This window comes from Macrobrachium rosenbergii, chromosome 8 (genome assembly GCF_040412425.1).
Source record: "Macrobrachium rosenbergii isolate ZJJX-2024 chromosome 8, ASM4041242v1, whole genome shotgun sequence".
NCBI lineage: Eukaryota > Metazoa > Arthropoda > Malacostraca > Decapoda > Palaemonidae > Macrobrachium > Macrobrachium rosenbergii.
In genome coordinates, this window is record NC_089748.1 from 80440679 (window position 1) to 80465663 (window position 24985).

Consider the following 24985-nt stretch of genomic DNA (forward strand, 5'->3'; position numbering starts at 1 on the left):
CCGAAGTCTGGACGTGGACATGGAAAGAAGTATCGTACATATCCAAGGTCTCCATCCAATCACCTCGGAGAATGGACGACGGGACTGTCTGGTTCGTCTCTGTCTTGAACTTCGTTCTCAATTCAAAGAAAAAAAAGGGGGCTGTGGGCCATGCAGGATCGCTGACAGCCCTGCAGACTAGCAAGCAACCGAGCGAACTTGCATATCATCGTGCAGACTCACAGACAACCGTGCGGACTAGTTGCCAACTCTGCTGACTCTTGACAGCTGTGCGGACACTTGGACATCAGTGAGGGCTTGACTTCTCATTTCGACTCGATAACGCCTTGCATGGACTCAACAACACCTCGTACAGATCGAAAATGCGGAACTGTACGTGGCAGAAACTAATATCTGGCATGCTTATAAAAAGTTTGTAAGTTCATAAGAGACACAAAAGCCTTGGCACGGGATAGCCGTGTTCTTGTCCAAAACCAGGTGTGACGAATTCTTCTGCCGTCAGGCACAATCCTCTAAACAGAAAAAAAAAAAAAATAGTCCGTGAGCAGGCACTAGATGTTCAGCAGCAGGAGCCTAGTCCTGCTAGATAGTGCCAAGTGCTCTGGAACAGGCGCCGGCATTCGGGAATCGGTGCCAGGAGCTTGGAAGTTGATTCCAGGCGTTAGGGAATGGTTCGAGAGGGTTCATGGTGCTTTCTCTTCTTGCTTGGAGCCCAAATAAAGTCTTTCAACAAAAGAATGCTCAGGAGAGAGGGTAACGCCACTCCAAAGGAAGACAGACCAAGGAAGTGACAGAGGGAGCCACAGCGAAACTGCAGGAAGGCTGTGAGATGAAGCTAACCTCCCTACCGCTTGACAGGAAGCTGAGAACAGCAACCATCATCTGCGTCTATCTTCAGTGGCCATGAGGAACCAAAAAATGTTACGGTGCTTACTGTCTGCACTGGAAAACTCAGAACTGGATGAAAACTAAAGGAAGAATTGCAAAACTCTCACTTGAAGTCTGTCTAACTTTAACGTCTCAGTGGACAACAGTCCTCAGTTGACTCATCCACTAATGTTCCAAGTAAGAAGAATAAAGGGGCTAGAAATTAGCAAACCAACTGAAAGTAGCTGTGATTCTCTTGGCAGTTGGAAAGCCCAAAAATTCGGAGAGTTGAGACTGACATCTAAAAAGTTGGCTCTTGCGACAAGGGCTGTGTTCTGAGGAAGAAGTGATGTAGGTCTGTAGGCAAAAATAACAGATTCTAAAGAAAAGCACAGAAATCTCTAAAAACCATCTCAACTGTCCTTCTCTGCACAAGACAAGACTAAGAGACAATCCAAGGCGATGTCTCTCAGCAAACACTTGGGAGTTTTCTATCTTCTTAGCCCATGCTCCTGCTGCCAGTCAAGAAAATACCTTTTACTTCAAAAATCTTGACAAGATCTTCAACAAAGTTGTTTAGTTCCGTCGAAGCACCAGAGGGAAGAAAGTCCAAAGACACTTGTCTTGCTCCCTTTTCAACAAAAGTCAAACTCCCAAATCCCTGAGAGACTTCTTGGAGGACAAAGAAAATGCCAGAGAGAAAATGCCAGAGGTGGGAGCTTTCTTCAACAAGCTCATAAATTTGCGACACAAAAGTCCCTGTCTGCAAAGGAAAAGACTCCAAGACACTAATCGTCGCTAAAAAAGGGAGCAACATCGGCTCATCTTGAACTCTAGGCAAAGGTGAAACAGACTGAAGAGAGCCAAAACACTTGTGAGCGGTCTGTATGGCGTTTAGAGGCGGGAGTTTGATACTGAAAAGTTGGTGCCTGGTGATTGGGGACTGGCGCCAGACACTAATAGGCTGGTGCCGGGCACATAAAAGCGGGAAATAGGAGCTCTGTAGGTTGGTGCCGGGTACTAAAGAGAGTGCCGAACGCCCAGGAACTGGTGTCGGGCGTTTGGGAATAGGTGCCAAGAGAACAGGAACTGGTGCCAGACATTAGTACGATGGCGCTAGAAGCTCAGGATGACGTCAACATGACGAGTGCTGATAACAATAACATCCATCAAGATGCCTTTCCAGTGGCTGCCTAACACTAAGCATCCATCAAAACGTCTTTCCAATGGTTGTCTGCCGATACCTGGATACCTGGGAATGTACTGTACTAAAGGTTTGACTGAAGGGGCAACTACCTGAGAGCAAACACCCTTGGACTTCCTTGGACCGCCAGTATGTCTCCTCCCAGGTTTAAGGGAGTATGGCAGGGACTTTAGGTCTAGGAGATCCGATGAGTTGAACAGCCACCTCCTCCACTACACATACATCAAGATGTCTTTTCAGTGGCTGTCTTTCAATGCCTGGGAATGTGCAACAGGTTCGACCGAGGGGGCAACTACCCGGGGGACTTCCCACCAGCCTCCATTGGACTTTCAGTATGCCTCCTCTCAGGTTTAGAGGAGTCTGACAGTGACTTAGGTCTAGGAGAACCAGCGGGCTGGATAATCACCTCCTCCACTTCATAACACTTCACTGTTACAGGATTAATTTTCTGTTAACCTAGACATAAGACGGCAATGGCGCGGGAAAGAAGCGAGGGAGCCAGGCGCGGGAGCAAGTGGATAAAAAATAGGAGGGCTAGTAGCAGGAGAGAAAAATGGACAAGGGGAGAGTTGGCACCAGGCATTCAGGCGCTGGCGCTGGACACAGGAGAGTGGAAGCTGGGTGCTCTGTGACTGGCGCCAGGCAAGCTGGGAGCTCAGGGGCTGGTGCTGGGAGCTTGGAGCACAATTCTCGGCTCTCATGAACGCCTTTTCTCCTAAGGCTCATCCACCAAAACATTAAGCACAAAATCCTCTCCTTACTACAGTCCTGCCCTTACACTTTTTCAGTTCTCTGCAAAGGAAAAAAGTGTGAAAAGATGTTTAATCTTGATTGCAACTTTGCTACAGTAGCGAAAAAATGAAGAACTTGAATCAGATCTCAATAATAACAAAACAATAAAAAACTGATCTTGAAAGCTATAAGCTTGAAGACTACTCGAAATCAGCGGCAATACTTCACCGAAATCCGGTTATACAACTGACAAATAATGAACAAAGCTGCTGCAAACACCCGATGTTTACATCGAGCACGGCAGAAACAGAATGAGTTGTGTGCTAAGTCGTTCCTGGTATTCCCGTTAGTGGGCAGGACTAGTCACCTACACTAAACAATTGAAGCACTACCATGAATTTTTAATATAAGCTGCCATGAGAGTTAGAAACTATAGCTATGTAATTACTTGGTAAGTTACTTTTCTGAGCTCGTCCCTGTGTCAGCCGGTGAAATATCCATCCAGCACATATTTCTAGGTAAATACTTTACTAAATATACCAGAGAAAAAAAGTATCAGAATGCTGGGGTTACTACCCCCCAGATCGATCATCTATAATAAAATAGACGCCGGTATAGGTAAGGGTGAGTGATTGTTGTCACTGCCACAGGACCGCACTCTGAAGATATCCCAATGACAAAACCCCATACTCACCCAGAGCCACCCGCCCGCCAACCGACCACCTCAGCGCCATCTGAACTCATTCCATTCTAGCACGTGCTTGTGTTTAAAGGCTTTTTTTTGTGCTGCTTTTTTTGGAAAATTTTGGATTATACTCATCATGGCATCAAGGAACTTCACCTATCTAAGTTAAGTACCATCTTCTTGTGGGTTTTTACTATTGTGAGGCTCTTATAGGCCCGTAAATTAATATTTACAGGGTCATATATCAAACGCTCCCGGCGTTAGCCACCTCAGCCATGATGACCTTGAAGTATACTCTTGCAGCTGGTTTCTGCAAGAGGTTTCTTCCACCGCTTACATTTTCATTCAGGTTTTATAATTCCCCCTTCAAGAAGTTCCCTTGGAGACATTTTTCTATGTCGAGCCAGGTCCTGGTACCCTGATCAGCGTTGTTCTCTCAGGAGGCCTCCTCCTCTTATTTTTGGTTCTTATAGTTAATTCAGCATATACCAGGCTCTCGTTAGAGGTAGATTCCCCTCAGGGTGGTGCTATCTTTTGTCAGCTTCTGACCTATGGTGTATTGGATGTCATGAATAATTTAGCTTTATTATGATCCAAGCTCGATGGTCAGGTGCAGTCTAATGGCTGCCTACTTCCTGTTCGCCTTGCTCAGTTAGGCTATTACGCTTAGCACAAGTTCTTTTAATTTTGTGTATTTATTCATATTACGGGTACTTATATGGCTACTGGTTAATTTTAATGATATTTTTGTTAGAAATGGGGATCCTAGCCTAACCCTCTCACGTTCCAATCGGTGGGTTAGGCCATTCAGGTTAGGCTTTGGCATTGTCTTAGCTCCCATCTCTCCCGACTATGTCGATCAAAGCGGGAGAGGAGAGGGTAGGCTGGTCGAGGAGTTCCTGTTTGTTGTTCCATCCACCTTACCGCTTGTTTTTGGTTTGCTGGAGTACCTGAAACCCCTGAGACCCTCCTCCCTCTGATGAGGGAGAGAGAAAGACAAACAATATGGGGTATCTTCTTGACATTGCCCTCCTACCCTATGGGTCAGTTGCTGGTTGGACTACGTTACAGGAATTTCTCTCCCTTTCAACCCTCTCCTTCTTCCTTCTCTCCTCCCGATTGTCTAGGCTCGCCTTCAAGAGGAGGGTGAGAATTTGGTGATAACTTTAGATTAATGCTATTGTCCTATCCTTCCTAGTACTTAAGTGAGTGTCATGAGTCTCCCCTCTGAAGGGTGCTCGATACGTTTGTTTCGACGCCCATGCGGGGAGTTACAATCAGTGTGTGGGGTATCCCCCATCCTGTTAAAAAACAAAACTTGGTCCCACTTTCCAAGTACTGTGCAAACCTCCCCTCCCCTGTCTTGCCAGTGGTATGTCATCTCCTCACGTCATGGGACGCCGGTCTCTCCGATGTCACACATCGGAAGGGGACTGGTCCGGAGTTCCCAGTTGAGAGTCACCCACCATCCTGGGCCCCATCCTAGTGTCATCCGCTAGGCTAGTGTTTAGATTGGTTCGCTCTCGAGGATCGGCTGAACTCCGATCACTTTCAGGGTTCAAATACTTGCTTTCGCTGGTTCCGCTCCGCCCCCCCGGCCTCCCTCCCGTTGCCTCCGGTGCTTTTGGTCTTCGTAGGTTGGCTTTAGTCACATCTAGCTCTCTAGCTGTGTAATGACTAATGAGGTAATGATTTACCCCACCTTCCCGCTGTAACCAAGTGTCAGATGGTTTGCAGGGATCCCCATCAGGAGGGGTCTCCTATGTTGTTAATGACCTCACACCTTCAGTGTATTGTTATCTATATCGTTTAACCAGTTACTTACTTGCCTACCCATAATTTATGCATATATCATGTTTTGCTCTGGTTTTTTACCCCACGGAATGCCGGTGGACCAGTATAAACTAAGGCCTGCTGCCGGGAGATCTGGCAGTATCTTATTCTTAAAGGCTGAAATTACTATTATGAGTTGCATGATCCTAGATTAAGGTCCTACTCCGTGACAGGATCTCCGTGCTCCCTTGATCTAGTGTGGTTATGTTTAACTCTGATTTATCGCAAGCGCCGAATGCTCCGTGGGTCCTAAATATAAATTATTTTAATATAGTTTAAGGTCCCTACTATAAACCGTTGGAATCCTTTAAATTAGTAGGTTCACATACCGTTATACCAAAGCAGGTTCGTTTTGAGGGCCCCGGTGCACTGCAGTACTGCACCAGCCCTATGGGCAAAGTCCTGAAACGATCCATGCGCTGTGCAGTCGGTTGGATGACCTCATCGCAGTGGCACCCGGATGGTTGTGAGTCTGCCTCGCTCTTCTGGCGTGTCCAGGACGAGTCGGTAACATAGTTACTGCCTTTAGTTTTCTGGTATCCTCACTTGTTTTATTTATGTTAACTTAATATATTGAATTATATATTTCTCACCAAGAGCTCGAGTTGTTAAGTCCCTCCCTCTTCCAGGCCGAACAAGAAACCTCCCGGAATGACGTAGCTATTTCTTCGAGCCTGGGTGGCTGGGTTTGGAAGGAATGTTCCGTTGAGGAAACCGTATGTTCTGGGCGAGAAACATCCGAACTTGCTTTACCCGGCACCGGATCTCAAAGGCTGTCCCTGCGTAATCGCTGCTCCGTATGTCGAGCAGATCGGGTAGAAACTCAGCCTCTCAGGACGAAAGAACTTGAATTATTGTCCGAGGAAGTAAACCATAGATTGACCTGGAACCGATTAATACGAACAGGACCAGGAAATAGGTAGGGAGGTAAGTGAATAAAGTGACGGGCTCCTTTTTGATTCTCCTTCTACCGCTTCTTTTCAGGGTTTTCACTAAGTCTTCTCTTTTGAGGACGGTCAGAATCCACTGTTCCCCAAATTGAAGAAGACTTTGGAAGGCGAAGGCTTTAAGTCCTCGTCTTCCCAGCAACATCCCCTTCCCTCCCGGTGAAGCCACGGGATGACAGTCCGGTGGCATCCACAGGCAAGGCCACTGTCTCTGCTAAGAGCACTGAAGTTCGAGGGCAGCTAAGGCTAGCCCTCCTCGCCTGCCTGTTTGACCTGGAGGAGCTTTGCAGGGATGCTCCTGCAAAAACTTACCTCAGAGGTAGATGCTACCAGCTGAGTAAGCTTACGGAGAAATTGCAGAGCCAGGAGACCATGCTCTCGGGTTCATGCGCTCACGGTCCACAAACACATTATCCCGTTTCGGACAATGCCTCCCTCTCCCATTTGACAAGGGAAATCCATGGCGTTTGCCCTTCATGCTCCCGGCATGAAGATACCCTTACCATCGAGGGTCTAGGCATTTAAACGCAGAACTGCGGAGTTAATTTTTCTTCCTGATCTGCCCCCTACCCAGGCTTCGCCAGACTGACGGAGGAAGCTTGGGTGAGATCGGATAAGGTCCCAAGGAGACAGTAATCTTCCCGAGGACCAGGCGCAACATTGATGCGCATTTAGTGAATGGCAGGCGGAGAACACAAGTTGACCCCCTTCAAGGGCAACTTCACAAAAAGATACTTTGAACTGATAAAATCCCAACCCTTGCATGACTAACAACAGCCCTATTTGACGCCCAGGCTTGCTGGAGAGTTATCCGTTGCCTTTAGCTCCGGGAGACTGATCCCACCTCAATGATCTTCCCGGAGACGATGAGTTCTGGAAACATCCGGCCACCTTTACTGGGTAAGCTGGACCCAGATTGCGCATCCAACATCTTTAGTGAACAGCCCAAATGTACCAGAGTCTCCTCAAAGCAGAGTTTGAGGCTAGGTGTCGGCTGAGCCGATCCCTTAACTCACTGTGCCTGGCGGAAGCAACCGCTGTGACATTACGCGAGGAGCCACTCTTCCAAGTCCTGATGAAGTCCCTATTGGTGGATTTCAAGCGGACTTGTATGACTAATAAAATTAACTGAATGCATAAATTCATCTTTCAAAAATAACTACCATCAGACATGAGCCTAATAAGCTCATGAAAAGTTCCTTCTGGGGCTAACCTCTTCCCCAAAGAAGAAGTCAATAATGTCCTGGCAGAGGCAACCAGGGCAAATCAGAGTCTGCGCTCCCCGCTGGTAAAATCCCGCTTCCAAAAAGGAAAGACCCCGAGTCCAGCGGCCCTCAAACAGACCTGGTAAGAATACAGGAAGCACAGGAGACAACACCAGCAAGCTGTTGTCCAGGCTGTACCTGTCTCAACAGTTTGCCAGCCTTCCACCTCAAAGGCCCAACCCCAACAGTTCGTGCTGGTGCAGCCTGCTGAATATCACTCTCTTGCCGCTCCTTCATTCGAAATCTCCTGTTCACCTTCTTATGAGGGCCAGGGTCATTTCGGGAACTTAATAGGAGCGCAAGGGGGACTAGAGCGAGCCTCCTTCAGAGGCAAGGCTGCCCTGAGAAACCCCTCCTGGGGAGAGGAGGCCAGGAGGAGGGAGGCAATTGCTCCCTCCCAGTGAGAACAATCAGGTGGGCGGCAGACTTTATCTGTTCAGGGAAAGGTGGACCTTCAGTCCATGGGCCCACAGTATACTGCTCCAAACATTTGGGCTGGAGCTGGATCAAAATGGACCTCCACCTGACAGATTTCATCAACCGTCTTCAGCTCTGGGAAAAATTCCTGCAAATTATTCCAAAGAGAGCCATAAAGAAAGTGAGACACCTGAAATTTCAAGGCAGGCTGTTCAGTGTTCCCAAGAAAAACTCCAGTCAACAAGAGTAATCCTGGATCTGTCGGCGTCTCAATCTTTTTATTCAATGCGACAAATTTACGTATAGTAGTGTACAATCGCTTTAGGTATGGACTCTACTTCCTCATGGAGCCATCACCACCTCTATAGATCTTTCAGATGCATATTATCACGTCCCGACATAATGAGTGAACTTCTCTCCCTTCCTAGGTTTCACTGGGGAAACAGGCTTACTAAAGGTCATGCCATTCCAGGCTCAACATAGCACCCAGAATCTTCAAAGGTGGCGGAAACGGTAGTACAACAGTTGCGGTCCCAGGGGATTTCGGCCACATACCTAGACGATTGGATAATCTGGGCATCCAACGCCGGGAGTGCCGGAGAGCTACGGCCATAGTGATCGAGTTTCTGGAATCCTTAGGCTTTCAGATAAACAGGCGAAGTCCCGCCTAACTCGAGGCTCGATTTCAGTGGCTGGGCATCCAGTGGGACCTGTTTCACACAAACTGCCTATTCCACCAGCCAAACGAAGGGAGATAGCCAAAGCCACAAGGCAATTCTCAAAACAGGAAAGCTTCTCGCAGAACGCAAAAAAAGAATCTTGGGTTCCCTTCAATGCATCTGTTAACAGACCTGCTTTAAAAACAAAGCTGAAAGACATAAACAGAGTGTGAGTTTTAAGACGAGCCAATATCAAACTCAGGGACAAAGTGTCATTGATTCCTCTGGTGCTGAGAAAAGACTCCGGCCGTGGTCCACAGTCAAAGGGTCTCTCAAAGTCAGTTCCCCTTCAATTTCCCCCCCAGCCTGACTAATAATCCCACAGATGCTTCAGTTACGGCTGGGAGGGTACTCACCAAAAGAAAAGGTACAAATACATGGTCCACAATGTTCCGTCAGTTCCATATAAACATCTTGGAGGTGATGGCCAGTATTTCTAACCTGAAAAAACTTCACCCGCCAACCAGGTTCATATCAGGCTGGTGTTGGACAGCGCAGTAGTAGTACATTGCATAAACAGAGGGGTTCCAAATCAAGCCCGATAAAGCCAAGTGATGATAGCCATCTTCTCACTAGCGGAGAGCACGGCTGGCACCTGTCAGCTACCCATCTAGCAGGGGTCCACTAATGTTGTGCAGACTCCCTGTCCAGGGCAACTCCACTGGAGTCAGAATGGTCCTGGACAAGGCTTCTTTCAATGGATCCGCCGTCAGTTCCGGGCCTTCAGGTGGACTTGTTTGCCACGGAGAGCAATCACAAACTCCCTTGTTATGTTGCTCCCAACCTGGACCCTCAAGCTCACGCCACAGATGCAATGTCCTTAGACTGGGAACAAATGGCAGAAAATTTATCTGTTTCCAGACAAACCTACTGGTGCGGTGTTGCACAAGCTCAGGTCATTCGAAGGCCAAGTGGCCTTGGTAGCCCCCAACTGGCCGAGAGCAATTGGTTCCTCTTCTTCTGGAGCTCAAGGATTACGATGTCATCAAATACCCAAACCACAGCTGACTCAAATAGTGCAAACAAAGGACTGTGTCAGCTTCCTCAAGAATTCTGAATGCCCTGGCTTTATGGACTTTTTGAAATTCGCCACTCAAAGAGCGGATATTGATCCCATTAATACTCTGTTTCTTGAAAGAGACAAAAGAGATTCTACCCTCAGACAGTATGACTCAGCAGTTAAAAAGTTGGCATCCTTTTAACCCCATCTGAAGCTCAAACCATGACTGCCAATTTGGCAATATCATTCTTCAGGTCACTGTTTGAAAGTTCTGGCCCGGCCACCATAACCACAGCAAAATCAGCTTTGAAAAGGTGTTTTGCATACTGGATTGATTTAACAGATTCATATTTTTCATCCATTCCTAGAGCATGCGCCCGTTTGCGACCAGTGACCCATCCTCATACGGTTTCCTGGTTTCTATAATGATGTTCTAAAATTAGCCTCAGAAATTAATAATGATCAATGTTCTTATTTAAATCTGTTAAGGAAGACCTTGTTCTTAATTAGTCTAGCTTCAGGAGCCAGAATTTCAGAACTGTCTGCACTCTCTAGAGGTGTCAATCACGTAGATTTCCTTCCATCAGGAGAAGTTCTGCTTTCCCCAGATCACAGATTCTTAGCAAAAAACAAAGACCCTCAGGATAGGTGGTCCCCTGGAAGGTTGTCCCTCTTCCACAAGACCTGTCCTTATGCCCAGTCGCTACCTGAGGGGCCTACTTACAAAGAACTTCTCAGTGTTTGTCTGGTCCTCTTTTTATCAGGGAAAAAGGTGAACACTTTCTTTAAAGGCTATAAAGACAACAAATCCTGTACTTTATTATATGAGGCAAGCTAACCATTATCAGTCCCTAAAGGTTCATGATATCCAAGCGGTGGCTTCACCTCTACTAATTATTTTCACAATATGAATTTTGATGAACTGAAGAAGTACACGGGTTGAAATCTCCATCAGTGTTTAAATGCCACTACCTGAAATCACTAGAAGCTCTGAAATTCCCAAAATGGCTGTAGGGAGTATTATCCCTCCACCTTAAATTAACCTTAATCCCTATCCTTTCCCCTGCCCACCTGCCTCATTTATTTGCCCTGCCATTTTCTCCTGGACCAGACATGCCTCAGTAGCCTGGCTCCTCATATTATAATGTACAATCTTGCGGTGTTAGTTTTAAGTATGTGATATGTTATACTTACTGTGATTTAGTTTTAAGGTCACGGAGGTACCCTTATAAGTTTTGTCTTTTATTTAGTGTCAGTACCTTGCCACTATAGTATTAATGTTGTATATAGTTGATTCTCATGTCCTTTATTATAGTATAAATTATATCCCTAGTCATAACTCAGTTGTTCTGTTATGCCTATAGTATTTAATTATATTTTTGGGGATAATTAAAAATTATTTTTAATAATGGTGTTTTTATACATGATCACCTAAATTTTTGTCACTTTTAGACTTTCACCAAGACTTGGTATGATTCTCTGTTATGATTTCACCGGCTGACACAGGGATGAGCTCAGAAAAGGGATTTTGACAAAGGAAAAATCTATTTCTGAGGAAGGTCCCGTGTCACCCGGTGAAATTCCATTACAACACGAATTTCTAGGTATAACCTTGCTAGATATACCAGAGAAAAGAGCTTTCAGGAAAGCTGGGGTTACTACCCCAGTCGATTATTTAGATATTATTTTTTCTGCGTCTTCTAGGAAGGCGTCGGTATAAGAAGGGTGAGTGAATTACCACTGCCACGGAAACCTACTCGAAAGATCTCTCCCTATCAAAATCCCGGAACAGAGCGGTGAGCCGTTACAGCCCCCACACCAAACACCCGCCAGGACGGCGACACCAGCGCCACCTACCTCATTCCATGCTAGCACTAACCCCAGACTTGGCATGTGCAAGAGGGAGGAGGAGTACTAGGTAATTCAGGGAGGGTCACGGGTGACACGGGACCTTCCTCAGAAATAGATTTTTTCCTTTGTCAAAATCCCTTTTCTGAGTCCAGTCCCGTGTCAGCCAGTGAAATCGTGATAGAGAATCATGCCAAGGCTGCAACTACCAGGAAAAAGAAATGGGGGTAATCTGAAGAAAAGGCAAAAGTTTTGCAAAATAATTTTAATTAAGCAATCTCTTCCGTGTGCAAGAATATTAAGACTAAGGCATATTAAATCTAAGGCACATTAAAAAACTTAATACTATGAAACATGGGCAGGTCCCCACGACGGAGAAAAAGCCCCAAAAACCTTAAAATTACTTAAAGCAAGGTGAAACATGAAAAGCGCACAAAATAACTGCAAATATAACCTTAATACTATACACGAAACTTAGGCTAAACACACGTAAGAGACAAAATCAATGAGCATTAACATATACATTCATCTGGGGTACATGGAGCCAAATAAAAACTGTCCAGTACCCCATAAGAGAAACAATCATGGCATGTCAGATTACACTTTTTCCATCAACAGGTACAAGAAACATCAATATGAGGAGCCAGGCAGTGAGGTATAATCAACCAGGAGAATAAGCAGAAAAGTAAATGAGGCAGGCGGGCGGGGGAAAGGAAAGGACAAGGATATGATTAATTAAGGTGGGGAGATGACACTTCCCACAGCTATGGTAGAAAATTTTAGGGCTTGAGCGATTTTAAATAGTGGCGTTTAAACACTAGAGGTGATTTCAACCCGTAAATTTAGATAACTCCGAAAAAGTCCATATTATGAAAGTAATTAATGGAAGTAGCAACTGCTCGAATATCATGAACCTTGGGAACTGAATCTGGGTTGGCCTGTTTAATGAAATATAGAATTTGTTGTCTTATAGCATTTAGTGAAAGAGTACCACCTTTCTCCCTGATAAAAAAGAGGACCCGACTTACTCTGTGGAGTTCTTAAAAGGTAAGATTTAAGTGTATAAACTGGACATAAAGACTGGTCTTGAGGAAGGGGCACCACCTTCCAAGGAGACCACCTGTCCTGTGGGTCTTCGTTCTTAGCTAAAAATCTAGGGTCAGGGAAAGGAGGACCTCTCCAGACGGGAGGAAGTTCACATAATTATCACCTCTAGTGAGAGCCGATAGCTCTGAGATTCTAGCACCTGAAGCCAAGCTAATCAAAAATAAAGTCTTCCTTAACAGATCCTGATAAGAGCAATGAAAGTTATCCATCTCTGATGCTAACTTAAGGACGTCATTGAGAAACCACGTAACAGACTGTGGGCGTGATACTGGTCTCAGGCGAGCATGCTCTGGGGATAGATGAAAAGTAGGAATCTGTGAGGTCGATTTTAAAGCCGTAAAGAAATACTTTCTTTAATGCTGACTTGATTGTGGTAATAGTGGCCGAGCTAGGCCTTTCTCAAACAATGATCTAAAGAAGGAAACTCCTAAATTAGCTGTCATGATTTTGGCTTCAGATGCTTTTAGGAAGGAGGCTAATTTTTGACTGCTGAGTCATACTGTCTAATAGTAGAATCTCTTTTATCTGATTCTAAAAACAGAGTGTTGACAGGGTCAATGTTCGCTCCTTTTTGAGCTGCGAATTTTATAAAGTCCATAAAACTAGGGCATTCTGAATTCTTGAGGAAGCTGACACAGTCTTGGTTTGTACTGTCTGAGTCAGAATGGGCTTGGGAATCCGAAGACTCCGTAATCCCAGTTCCTGAAGAAGAGGGAACCAATTGCTCTTCGCCAATAGGGGCTACTAGGGCTAATTGACCTTTGAATGTCCTGAGTTTGTGTAAAACTTTCAGCAGTAAATTTATTGGGGGAAAAGATAAATCTTCTCCCAATTGTTCCAATCTACTGTCATTGCGTCTATGGCGAACGCTGAGGGTCCAGGTTGGGGCCACATAACAGGGGAGCTTGAAGTTGCTCTCCGTTGCGAACAGATCCACTTGGAGGCCCGAACCCGGCAAATCCATTTGAAAGATTCCCACGTCCAGGGACCACTCCGTCTCCAACGGAGAAGTCCTGGACAGGGAATCATCCACGTTCTGCACCCGCTAGGTGGGTGGCTGACAGGTGCCAGCCGTGCTTGTTCGCCAGGAGAAGATAGCAACCATTACTTGGTTTACTCGCCTGATTTGGAGCCGCCCCCTGTTGATGCAATGAACTACCACTGCGCTGTCAATACCAACCTGATATGAATCCGGTTGGGGGGCGGATTTTCTTCAGAGTTAGAAATACCGCCATAGCTTCCAGGGTGTTTATATGGAACTGCTGAAACATTGTGGACCACGTTCCTTGTACTTTTGTTTTGGTGAATATCCCCCAGCCGCTTAGGAAGCGTCTGTGTGAACTACTAGTGCGGAGGGGGAAATTGAAGCGGAACTGTATTGGACAGGCCTCTGACCGAGGCCCAAGGTGCAACCTTGTCTTTAAGATTTGAGGATAGAGGAGACCTTGTCTCTGAGCTTGACATTGGCTCGACTCCGCCACACTCTGTTTATGTCTTTAACTTCGCTTTTAATGGCAGGTTTGTCACTGAGGCAAACTGAAGAGATCCAAGGACCCTTTCTTGGGACCGGCGGGATGCTGATGGATTTTTGAGGAATCTCCTGGTGAGAGATGCTATCTCTTTCCTCTTGGGAGGCGGAAGGGACAGCGTGTGAGATGACAGATCCCACTGGAGACCCAACCACTGAAACCGGGACTCCGAGTCAGGCGGGACTTCTCTGTTCAGTTGAAAACCCTAAGCGACTCCAGGAAATTGATGACTATGGACGTGGCTTTCTGACACTCGGAACTGTTGGTGCCCAAATTATCCAATCGTCCAAATATGCTGCTAGGGATATCCCTTGAGACCGGAGTTGTTGTACTACCGTGTCCGCCAGCTTTGTGAATATCCTGGGCGCAATGTTCAGACCGAAGGGCATGACCCTGAAGGAGTAGGCTTGATTCCTGAGTCTGAAACCGAGGAACTGAGAGAAGTTCCGCGCAACCGGGACGTGATAATAAGCGTCTGAAAGATCGATAGAGGTGGTGACGGCTCCACGCGAAGTAGAGTCCGTGCATTTGAGCTACCGTAAGCATGCGAAAATTTGTCGCATTTTATGTAGAGATTTAGACGCCGACAGATCCAGGATCACTCTTTGCTGATCGGAGTCTTTTTTGGGAACAGTGAATAACCTGCCTTGAAACTTTAGGTGCCTTACTTTCTTTATTGCTCGTTTGTTGAGCAATTCTGTCACATAATCCTTTAGGATTGATGTGGGTGGCTGGTAAAACCTGGTTAGAGGAGGAGGGTTTTTGATCCAGCTCCATCCTAGTCCTTTGGACACAATGCTGTGTGCCCAAGGGCTGAAGGTCCATTGGTCCCTGAACCAAAACAGGCGACCGCCTACCTGTGTTCTCTCAGTGGGAGGGAGCGGTTTATTCCCCTACCACGTCCAGGTCTTCCCCTTGGGGTGGTGTTGGCTTCCCCTCTATGAGGGGCTTTTTGCCTCTTCCTCCCCTTGCAACCCTATTAAGGCCGTGAAAATAACCACGGCCTCATATGTGGGGGTTGTACGCCGGTGAGGCCACATAGGAGGGTGCAGCTGGTTGGACCAGCACATACTGCTGGGGGTGAGCCTTAGAAGTAGAAGGCTGCGCTACTGCCGAGACCGACGGCTTGGACTACCGCCTGATGGTGGGGCCTCTTATGCCTCCTGAAGCGTTTACCTCCTCTCGATTGGGGGGCCGGCCGATTCTGGGGTCTTACGCTAGGCTGAAATGCCCCAGCGAGAACGAAGACTCTGGTTGGCCCGTGTAGCCTCGGCCATAACATTCGTGACCTCCTCTTCAGGGAAGAGGTTAGGTCCCCAGATCGAGCTTTTCACGAGCTTGTTAGGCTCGTGGCGGATAGTCGCATCGGCAAAGATGAACTTCCTACATTCCAGTCTGGCCATGATAAATTCAAATAGGTCAGACTGGAAGCCTGCCAGCAAGGATTTAGCCAAAACTTGAAAGAAAGGCTCGTCCGAGCAGGAGACGGCAGTAGCTTCCGTAAGGCATACGGAGTTCAACGACCGGGCTAACTTAACCCGAGCATCAAACTCCGCTTTCAAAAGAGCTTCCGGCAGCTTGGGGAGCTGCTCACTGAATTGCGTGGAAGCGCAGAAGGGGTCCAGCTTCCCGACCGTGAAAGTGGACGGGGCGTCTGACCAGAACTCATTACTTCCTGGGAATACCAGGGAAGTAGGGTCTGTCTCCCTTAGCTGTGGTAACGGATTACCATCGAAGCACGCTCGGGCCGTAGCCAGAGCGACTTTGTCCAAGCAAGGGGTGGGTAGGTTGTCTCCCAGGGCGAACATGGTAAAGTTGCCCTTGAAAGGAGTCAACTTCGTATTGTCTGCCTGCCACTCCGTCCAGAGTGCGCGGAGAGCCGACTGAGCTTGGTCCCTAGGGACGATGACAGTCTCCTAGGAACCTTGTCTGACCGAATCAAGCTTCCTCCGTGTCCTCACGAAGCCTGGGTAAGGGGGCAGGAGATCGGGGGAAGAACTCCAATTCCTCCAACCGTCTCGTGCCAAGACCATCAAGAGTCAGCTTGCCATCATGTTGATGGCCCGGAGAGCGAACGACATCGAGCATCGAACGCGGAGGTCCGCAGTGTCGGGGATAACATACTGTGGTTCGGCTGGGGTGGGTGAGCCATTCCCGCCAGTATGTTATCATGACTGGCCAAACTTTTTCGGAGATTTTGTTAAATCTCGAATCCAGGTCCTCTGTAAAACGCTTATAAAGCTGATTGGCAAAGGCCTCTGCATCGAAAGCAGGTTGGCGAGGAGGGCTTGGTTTTGCAGCCCTCTTACTCGCGCCTTTGCTGGAGGAACCAGACTTGCTCCCGGAGGCTACAGGTCCTGAAACCTTAGCCTTCGACGGGGAAGGGCGTGCCTTCTTGGAAGTCGAGGACTTGAAGCCCTTCGCCTTCCATGAAGTCTTCAACTCAACTTGGGGATAGCAGACGGAGCTCTATCACCCAAGGAGGAAGACTTCACAAAACCTGCAAAAGAAGAAATGGATGAAGCAGGGGAGTCAAATAAAGGGGGCCCGCCCCAACAACCTCACTTACCTCACCACTTACCACCTGGTCCTGCTCTATATTCATTGGTTCCAGGTTAAGATTAATGGCGGCTACATCCTCTGAGACCTCAGCGTAGAGATATCCGCTTGGGTGGCTGGGTCTCATCCCGATTGCTGGATGATAGGGGTGGCAAGGTCTTCAGGCACTGCGGCGCCACCCGTGCGCCGGGTAGAGCAAGTCCCTCAACCTAGCGTCGAGGGCGTGGGGCTTCCCGACGGAACGTTCCTGCCAAACCCAGCCACCCAGGCCCGGAGGGATTCCAAGGCAGACTTCTTGGAAGCTTCATCCGCCTGTAAGAAAACCAACAATTAGCTAAGGACGAAACCATTCCGGGAACCTCATAAACAATATACAATATACAATATGAGGAGCATAAAGCAGGAGTAATGTAAAGACTGTCACTTACCAACTCATCCTGGACAGTTGTGCAGAGAGCGAAGCAAACCTCACAACCATCAGGGTGCCAGACAACCAGGTCATCCAGGCGGACCGCACAACCAGCGTGGGTCCGGCAAACTACGTGACCGTGAAGGTTGTTGGAGGAGGCGGTGCACCCCGGCTCCTCACAGCGAACAGTCTGTAAGTAGAAAAGTACATGAACCTCCCACCCCTAAGCAAACTAAAGCTGGCGAGGCCGGGAAACTCAACTGCAACCGAATACTCCGGCGGAGAAGAACTCCTTATCATAAACTGGGCCAATAAGCTCTAAATTACATAGAGTGGAAGGTAGGATTTCAGACCCGGAGTACTCCAGGGAATGAAGGAAAGAGAGACCAGGAACTAACCATAAGGGCTGCCAGTAAATAACGGCGGAGACCCTGGTATAGGACCGACTCACGTATATATAATATATATAATGAATTAAGGAGAGTACTCCTGTAGATAAACAGACTTATCTAAAAAAAAAAATAACAGTAACAAGTGATGGTAAGAACTCAAGAGGACGGAGGGATCCGCTCCCCTATAAAATGAAAAACCTTCCGCTTACTTCCCGCCGGAGAAACAAGACGGTAAAATGCTCATATGTTCATAACATAGGCTGAAGCAATATATATTACCGTATCAACGTAACCCGACGGGAGACGAAATGAGTGACTCGAACACGTTCGAGTAAACAAACCACCAACCCCAATACAGCGATGCTAGGGGACGATATGGGAGGGAGCGAATCCTCAACCAACAGGAGAAGTCCCTGAACTCGGAGAAAACGCCATCTAGCGTCACCCGCACGAGTAGAGCAAGGCTGGAGAGGAGGAGGGGGGGGAGGAGGAGGAGTAGGCTACCAGGAAGGAACAGGAGACGGGGAGAAGCTCACCCGCTCAACTGCACCATACCTCCCAGACAATGAATCTTGGAGGGGTAATATGACTGGAAGCAACCAACCCGAAGCCCGACTCCTACCTAGGCGAAGCCTAATATGGACCTAACCTTAATATAGGCTAGGAAAAGGAGGGCAAAAGGGAGGAGGAAGCAACAGGGAGAGAAATTTTGTGCCGAGAACCAGCCGGGATCGAGAATGGCGGGCAAGGGGGCGACTAGCCTAGAGGAAACACATCCCAAGAACTCGATTCCCCCCAAATGGAGGAAGAGAACTAAGGGGCTCACTCTGCCCACCGAAAAACGATCCCGGAGGAAAACAGCAACAAAACTCCCTCAACCTGAACTCCCCACCCAGGGCAAGGGGATGGAAGCAAACAAGCCTACTCCACAGGATAACCATCACTCATAAAAACTAAAATGTGCTCAACAGAGAGCGTAGCCTACCACGGGGAAGCGGTTAGATCTGAGGCTGCCGCCAGCACCCGAGGTAAACCACCCAATAAAATAATAAAAACAATAAAAATAAAAATAAAACTACAAGAGAGCACCATCTTCAAGCAAAAATTAATTAGCCTAGTAAGACCAAAAACAACAGGAACCCAACCTGGAGGGTACCTAGACGGGCATCACTCCACAAAGGCCAGTAGGCCAATTGAACGTAATTCATAAGGGGGAGCCACCGCAGAACCACCAGGAAGGGAACCAAGGGGGCAAAATCTATCTATAACGACGAGGAGACAACTCCAACTGAAAGAACAGAAGGAGTCGCCTCGCGCACATGGCTGGCTGGGGACGCCGTGCTTACATAATAAGATCTCAATATTTATGAAAATACGAGACCGTAACAGCCAAAAAATAGAACAAAACCCCACAAGAAGATGGTACTTAACTTGGAAATGGTAAAGCTGCTCGACGCCATCGCAGAAAGCAGAAAATTCCAAAATAATGGAGACGAGCACACAAAAGAAACAGCGATTTCACGTGCTAGAAAATGGAATGAGGTAGGTGGCGCTGGTGTCGCCGTCCTGGCGGGTGTTTGGTGTGGGGGCTGTAACGGCTCACCGCTCTGTTCCGGGGATTTTGATAGGGAGAGATCTTTCGAGTAGGTTTCCGTGGTAGTGGTAATTCACTCACCCCTTCTTATACCGATGCCTTCCTAGAAGACGCTCGACTGGGGTAGTAACCCCAGCTTTCCTGAAAGCTCTTTTTCTCTGGTATATCTAGCAAGTTATACCTAGAAATTCGTGCTGTAATGGAATTTCACCGGCTGACACGGGACTGGACTCCAGAAAATAATTTTGACAAAGAAAAAATCTATTTCTGAGGAAGCACTGTGTGTCCCGGGATGACCACCAGACATCTGGGTTTCCCTCCTGAATAGGCATACCAAGCTTGTGGGGGTGCTAACCTGGAATGAGTTCAGATGGCGCTGGGGTCAGTATCGGTTGGCGGGCTTTTGAGTATGGGCGCTGGATCGGCTCCCACGTTCGGGGTTTTGTCATTGGGATATCTTCAGAGTGCGGTCCTGTGGCAGTGACAACAATCACTCACCCTTACCTATACCGATGTCTATTTTATTATAGATGATCGATCTGGGGATAGTAACCCCAGCATTCCTGATAGCTTTTTTCTCTGGTATATTTAGCAAAGTATTTACCTAGAAATATGTGCTAGATGGATATTTCACCGGCTGACACAGGGCCTCCCTCAGAAATAGATTTTTCCTTTGTCAAAATCCCTTATATAAAACTCTCAATCTATCCATTACCACAAGGGCACAGTCAGTACTAAATCTACGGGTATCATTCATGCTAAAACTGCACCCCAAAAGCCATCTCAACTCGCTGGTTCTGTTCAACAAATATTTTGCTAAAAATAGCTATGACAAAAAGGTTGTCAGACACTTTTGAGCAAAACTACAACATAAATTCATTCATTCATTCAAAAACTTTCCTCTTAGAGACCTACATTAACCCTTATCCTGAAAGGCCACCATTATGGCTTTCCTGGTAGATACAAAATATAGCCATGACTGTGGTCTTGTTTAAAGTTAACGGTGCCTATTATTAGTTGACAGATTCCACCTCATGAAATGGCACCCAATCTATGCATTAACTTCTGCTGATGTTTTTGCATTATTTTTATGTCTGAAACCAAAATATGTGAATAGACAAGTTTCTCATGAATAAGATATGCTTTTTGTTTTATATTATGATATAAAACACATAAGGCAAGTTCCATGACCAGAATAGCAGCAAAGCAAACAAGTAGACTCAACAACTGCCAAAGAAATAGTGACTGGGTTACTGACAGATGAGTGGGTAGTACCCCACCAGTCACTTACCTGTCACCATGAAAGGCTTTGTGGCTTAGCTTCAGTGACTGAACCAGCTATCACCACAAGGTATCTATACAAAAGACAAGGTTTGTATTCTCACAGGAACAAAGGAACTTTCAAAAAGCCTCAAATACAATTACAGTATATCCATAAAAAATCTTGTCTTTTACTAACTTTAGATGGGTTGGTTTTTCTGAGTTCATCCTTGCATCCAATATAGAGTAATCCTGGAAAAAAAATCCTAATTAGCATTGTATTTTAATGCTCTTCACATATTGTAATTTAGAACAATAAAAATAAAAATCTAATACAATTTCTAATTCACAGACAACTGCTCATCATATGCCGAAGCAATAAAAATAAAAAATCTAAAACAATTTCTAATTCACGGAAAACTGCTCATCACATGCCTTTTTTCATCAGTCTGCAACAATTAGTTTAAACTAGCTGACTGATCAGTGTACTGAAAAATAAATCACCTATAAGTTAAAGTCCTTTTACTGCAATTAATGAGCAAGTACATGAAATGGAAAACTGCAAATCACTGGCTTGCTTCACAGCTTTATAAATACCTATTGATTTTGGCTAACACTATTTTCTGGCTGGGGTTTTTAAAAATTTCTGCTGTGTACTAGCTATTTTAATTAGTTTGGTGCACACAGTGGGGCAGAGGTGGACAAAAATAGAAAAATCAACCTTTCAATTTAATCAATTTGAAGACGGTTTCTGAAAACACAATGTTTGAATAACCCATTTTCATACTTTTTAGACTATACAACAAATGTGAACATGCTACAGTACAACTTGTTGAAGTTAACAATTGTCTTTTTTTCAAAATGTACAGTAATATGGGCAAAAAATAGCCCACTTGTTACTTTCCTTCTTCTGGTATTTTATTTTGTGTTATAAGTATCTCTGATTAAGAATAAGATTCTCTTTTTTATTTTGAAGGTTTTTGTTACTTAGTTGCAAACTATTTTCATGAGGCCACTAATTTGTCAAAATAAAAGGCTTCATAATAAGCAGAAAACTTTGCTGGCCAGAGCAGGGCAAATGTTTGTTATAGTGACCTTCCCTGTGCAGTCTACAAGTTGATAAAAAATTTACCTGCCTGTAGCTGCCTGCCACACATCTGGACCATAATATGAAATATTTTTCAAGTGGATTTTTCAATTCCATAAATGTTACATTACCTTCAAAAAATTATATAAAATCAAATTTTATATAAATTTACATGGCAGCTCAAAAATATCTTTATAAAATAGTTTTATATATACTGTACTTACCAAGTAATTGCATAACTATTGGTTCCTAACCTACGGCAGCTTAAAAATTCAAAATTTATGCAGCGGCGCTTCTATACAGGCAGTCCCCAGTTTTTTACGACGGGTCCAGCTTATGACGTTCCGAGGTTACGGTGCTTTTCAAATATATTCATAAGAAATTATTTCCTGGATTACGACGCATGTTCTGGGGTTACGACATGTCGTATGCCGATCCGACGGAAGAAACATGGCTCCAAAACGGCAGAATAATAAAAATTTGGAGGCTTTTTTGATAAAAACTCAATATAAATGCAGTTTACATCGTTTTCAATACACCCAAAGCATTAAAAGTAAGGTTTTCTTAAGATTTTTGACGATTTTTGGTTTACGACGAGGCGTAAAAACAGAACCCCCGTCGTAAACCGGGGACTGCCTGTAATTTGTGTGTAGGTGACAAGGTCCAGCCCAATATCTGAGACTTAGAGGAGCAACATAGCAGACAGCTCAATTCGTTTCATGCTCTAATGTCCCTGCAAGGGGAGGAGGGCGGGCTCTGATCATGAAATTACATGGTAAGTATATACAGTATAAAACTTTACTCATCATAAAAATGTCATTTTTATATAAGTACAGTAACTTACCAAGTAACTACATAGCTGAGTCCACATTGTTAGGAGGTGGGAAACAGCATGAATATGAAATAGGAAGGTTGCTAACATTAAATAAATGTTTGTTGTTTCCTTACCTGTTGAGAGACCTGCTGCAGGTAGGTACTGCCTCTGGTCGGCTCTTCTTTCAACCTGTAGTGGGCATGGCAGTGTAGCCAAGGGTCGCCCCTAGATTAGTGGGAACTTTGCAGCGGAGGAAGTACACCGTATGCTGACAAAGTTTAAAAGATGCCCTTCCTTGGGAATAGACCAGAACACAAAAGAACAACACTATCACCTACACCACAGAATTAAAGCCACAACCCAAACCATTAAAAAACAAAACTGGTGGGAACTCTAGGTACAAAGTATCCCCAGGCTTCCCACAGACTCAAAACCTCAAGTCAAGGCGAGTGGATGGCAAAGGAACAGAGAGTTCCCTATGCTTCCTCTCCCAACACCATGCCAGCCATGGATAAAGGTCCTAAAGTGTTGCAATTTTCAAACACAGTCTCTATGTCCTTGAGGTAGTGCGAGGTGAATATAGATTTGCATCTCCAGAACCTCAACTGCAGGATCGCAGAAAGAGACAAATTTTGTCTAAATGCCAGGGAAGTTGCAACTCCCCAAATTTCGTGAGCCTTAACCTTAATTAAAGGAAAGGCATCTTCATGGATCTGGGAGTGAGCTTTTGATTTCAACTCCCACAGAAAAAAGGAAATGGCATTTTTTGAAAGAGAATGAACCGGGCTTCTTCCAGAGCACCAGATGTTGCTCGACGGTCCTCTAATCTTTTCCATCCTCTGAAGGTAGTACCTGAGAGAACTCACTGGACAAAGAAGCCTCTCTTCTCCCTCTGGTCCTAAGACATCCATGAGATTCTTGATAATGAAGGATAGGGGCCAGGGTTTGGATGGGTCTCATTTTTAGCAAGGAACCCAAGAGAAAGTGAGCAGACTGCATCCCCTTGCACAATGTCTAAGTTCCATGAGACGCTGGCAGAAGTTTCTTGCTTTCTTGTTCAAAGGCTTTAATTAGGTCGCCAATGTCATGGTTATTAGAACACAGATCCATTCTTCTGTGTTTAAAAGCTGAGCTGAGCACTGACCTATACCCTTTGATGGTAGAGGTATATAATTTCCTGACAGACCTCAGGAATAGTAAAAAATCAGCTATTTGATTTATACATGTCTCAGAGGAAGACGTTATTGCGGTTGCACCATCTGAAGATTGCCCATTTGGACTGGTAGAGCTTTGTATACGACATTCACCTGCACCTCTTAACTGCCTCTGCACCCTGTTGCAAAAAGCCTTTTGCTCTGCCGAGGCGCCTGACAGTCTGAAGCCTGTCAAGGCCAGAACGAACAACCCTTGGTGGAATCTGAAGAAGTGAGGTTGTCTGAGCAGCGACCGTTTTTGTGGAAGGAGTCTTGGATAATCCACCAACAGCTGAATCAGATCTGGAAACCATTCCTTGTTTGGCCAAAAGGGAGCGACTAGGGTCATGGAGGTAAAACATACTCACCTAGGCTTGTCCAGGAGCATGCTCGAGGATCTGCAAAGCAAATGTTATTTTGCCCTGCTCTCTCTTAGAGGCCAGCCAGTCACGCACCTCTCAGAGAGCCTTCCTCGAAGAAGAGGAAAGAACTAATTCAGGCAGCTTGGTACCCTCAGAAGACTGCTTCCTCATGAGGAAGGTAGAAGCTGGAGAATTTGGAGCAGCAGGAACGTAGAAATCTGGGAAGCTATCCAGGAGAAATCTCAAAAGAGACGAGTACGCTGAAGAGGGGACCAAATCCTGAACAACCTCTTCCTCCTCTGAAGAGATAGGTGACAAAGACTTGTCTGTGGTCTCCGGAACTGTTGAAGTTTTTTCAAGAACCCCATAAGCTCCATCAACTGTCACTGGAGTGGAGCTAACAAATGATCCTCTTGAACCGATGATGACAGTGGCGGAAGAGTGGAAGGAGCCGGGTGTCCGGAAGCTGTCACCAGGTGTTTGGTCGTTGTCGACAGAAGCCCATTAGTGCAGAGCGCTCAAAAGCAGAAGTCTGGTGTGAGATGGCGGGCACCGGATGCTTGGAAGAAATTGGGTGCTTTGGGCACTTACAGCGCTCAGGACTGTCTCCCAATGAATGACGAGGGCGAGCTGGAGAAGCGGACTGATCCTGAAAGTTGCAGGAAGGCTGCGGGCTAACCTCCCAGTACCTCTTAACTGCCAGAGGAAAGGCATCGCCAAGCTCCACGTCTCTTGAGCAGGCGCGATGAAGCAGGATAGCGATACAGGTGCTTCTTGTCTGGACTGGAAGCTTCCAAACCTGAGGAAAGCTGAAGCACTGAAACGCCTTTCCACTGGCCTTTAGTCGAAGCCTGGGAACAAATGACAGGCTTGACAGAAGGGGCAACTGCCTGTGGGTAAAGCCAACCAGCCTACCTTGGACCTGCAGTATGTTTTCTCCCTGGTGCAAGGGAGCGGAACAGGGACCTTCGTCAAGTACCACTGGTGGGTTGGACAGCCACCTCCTCAACATTCACAACACTGTCACTATGCACATTTTTCTCCATTAGAGATCTAATAGTGGACCCCATTTCCATAATGGTATTGGATAATAATCCAAACTTCTGATCGAACCTTGATTTGAGGCTGACAATGGCATGGAGGGCGGAATCATGGGAACCTG

General features: G+C 46.1%; 1 protein-coding gene across 1 annotated transcript in view; it reads right to left on the minus strand.

Annotated features, from left to right (window-relative positions):
- Positions 1-24985, minus strand: part of LOC136841199 (uncharacterized) — a 272290-nt gene that overhangs the window by 214581 nt on the left and 32724 nt on the right. Inside the window, exon 2 of the mRNA XM_067108236.1 lies at positions 20567-20619. Coding sequence (XP_066964337.1) covers positions 20567-20619 — 53 coding nt within the window. The remainder of the gene's footprint in view (positions 1-20566; positions 20620-24985) is intronic.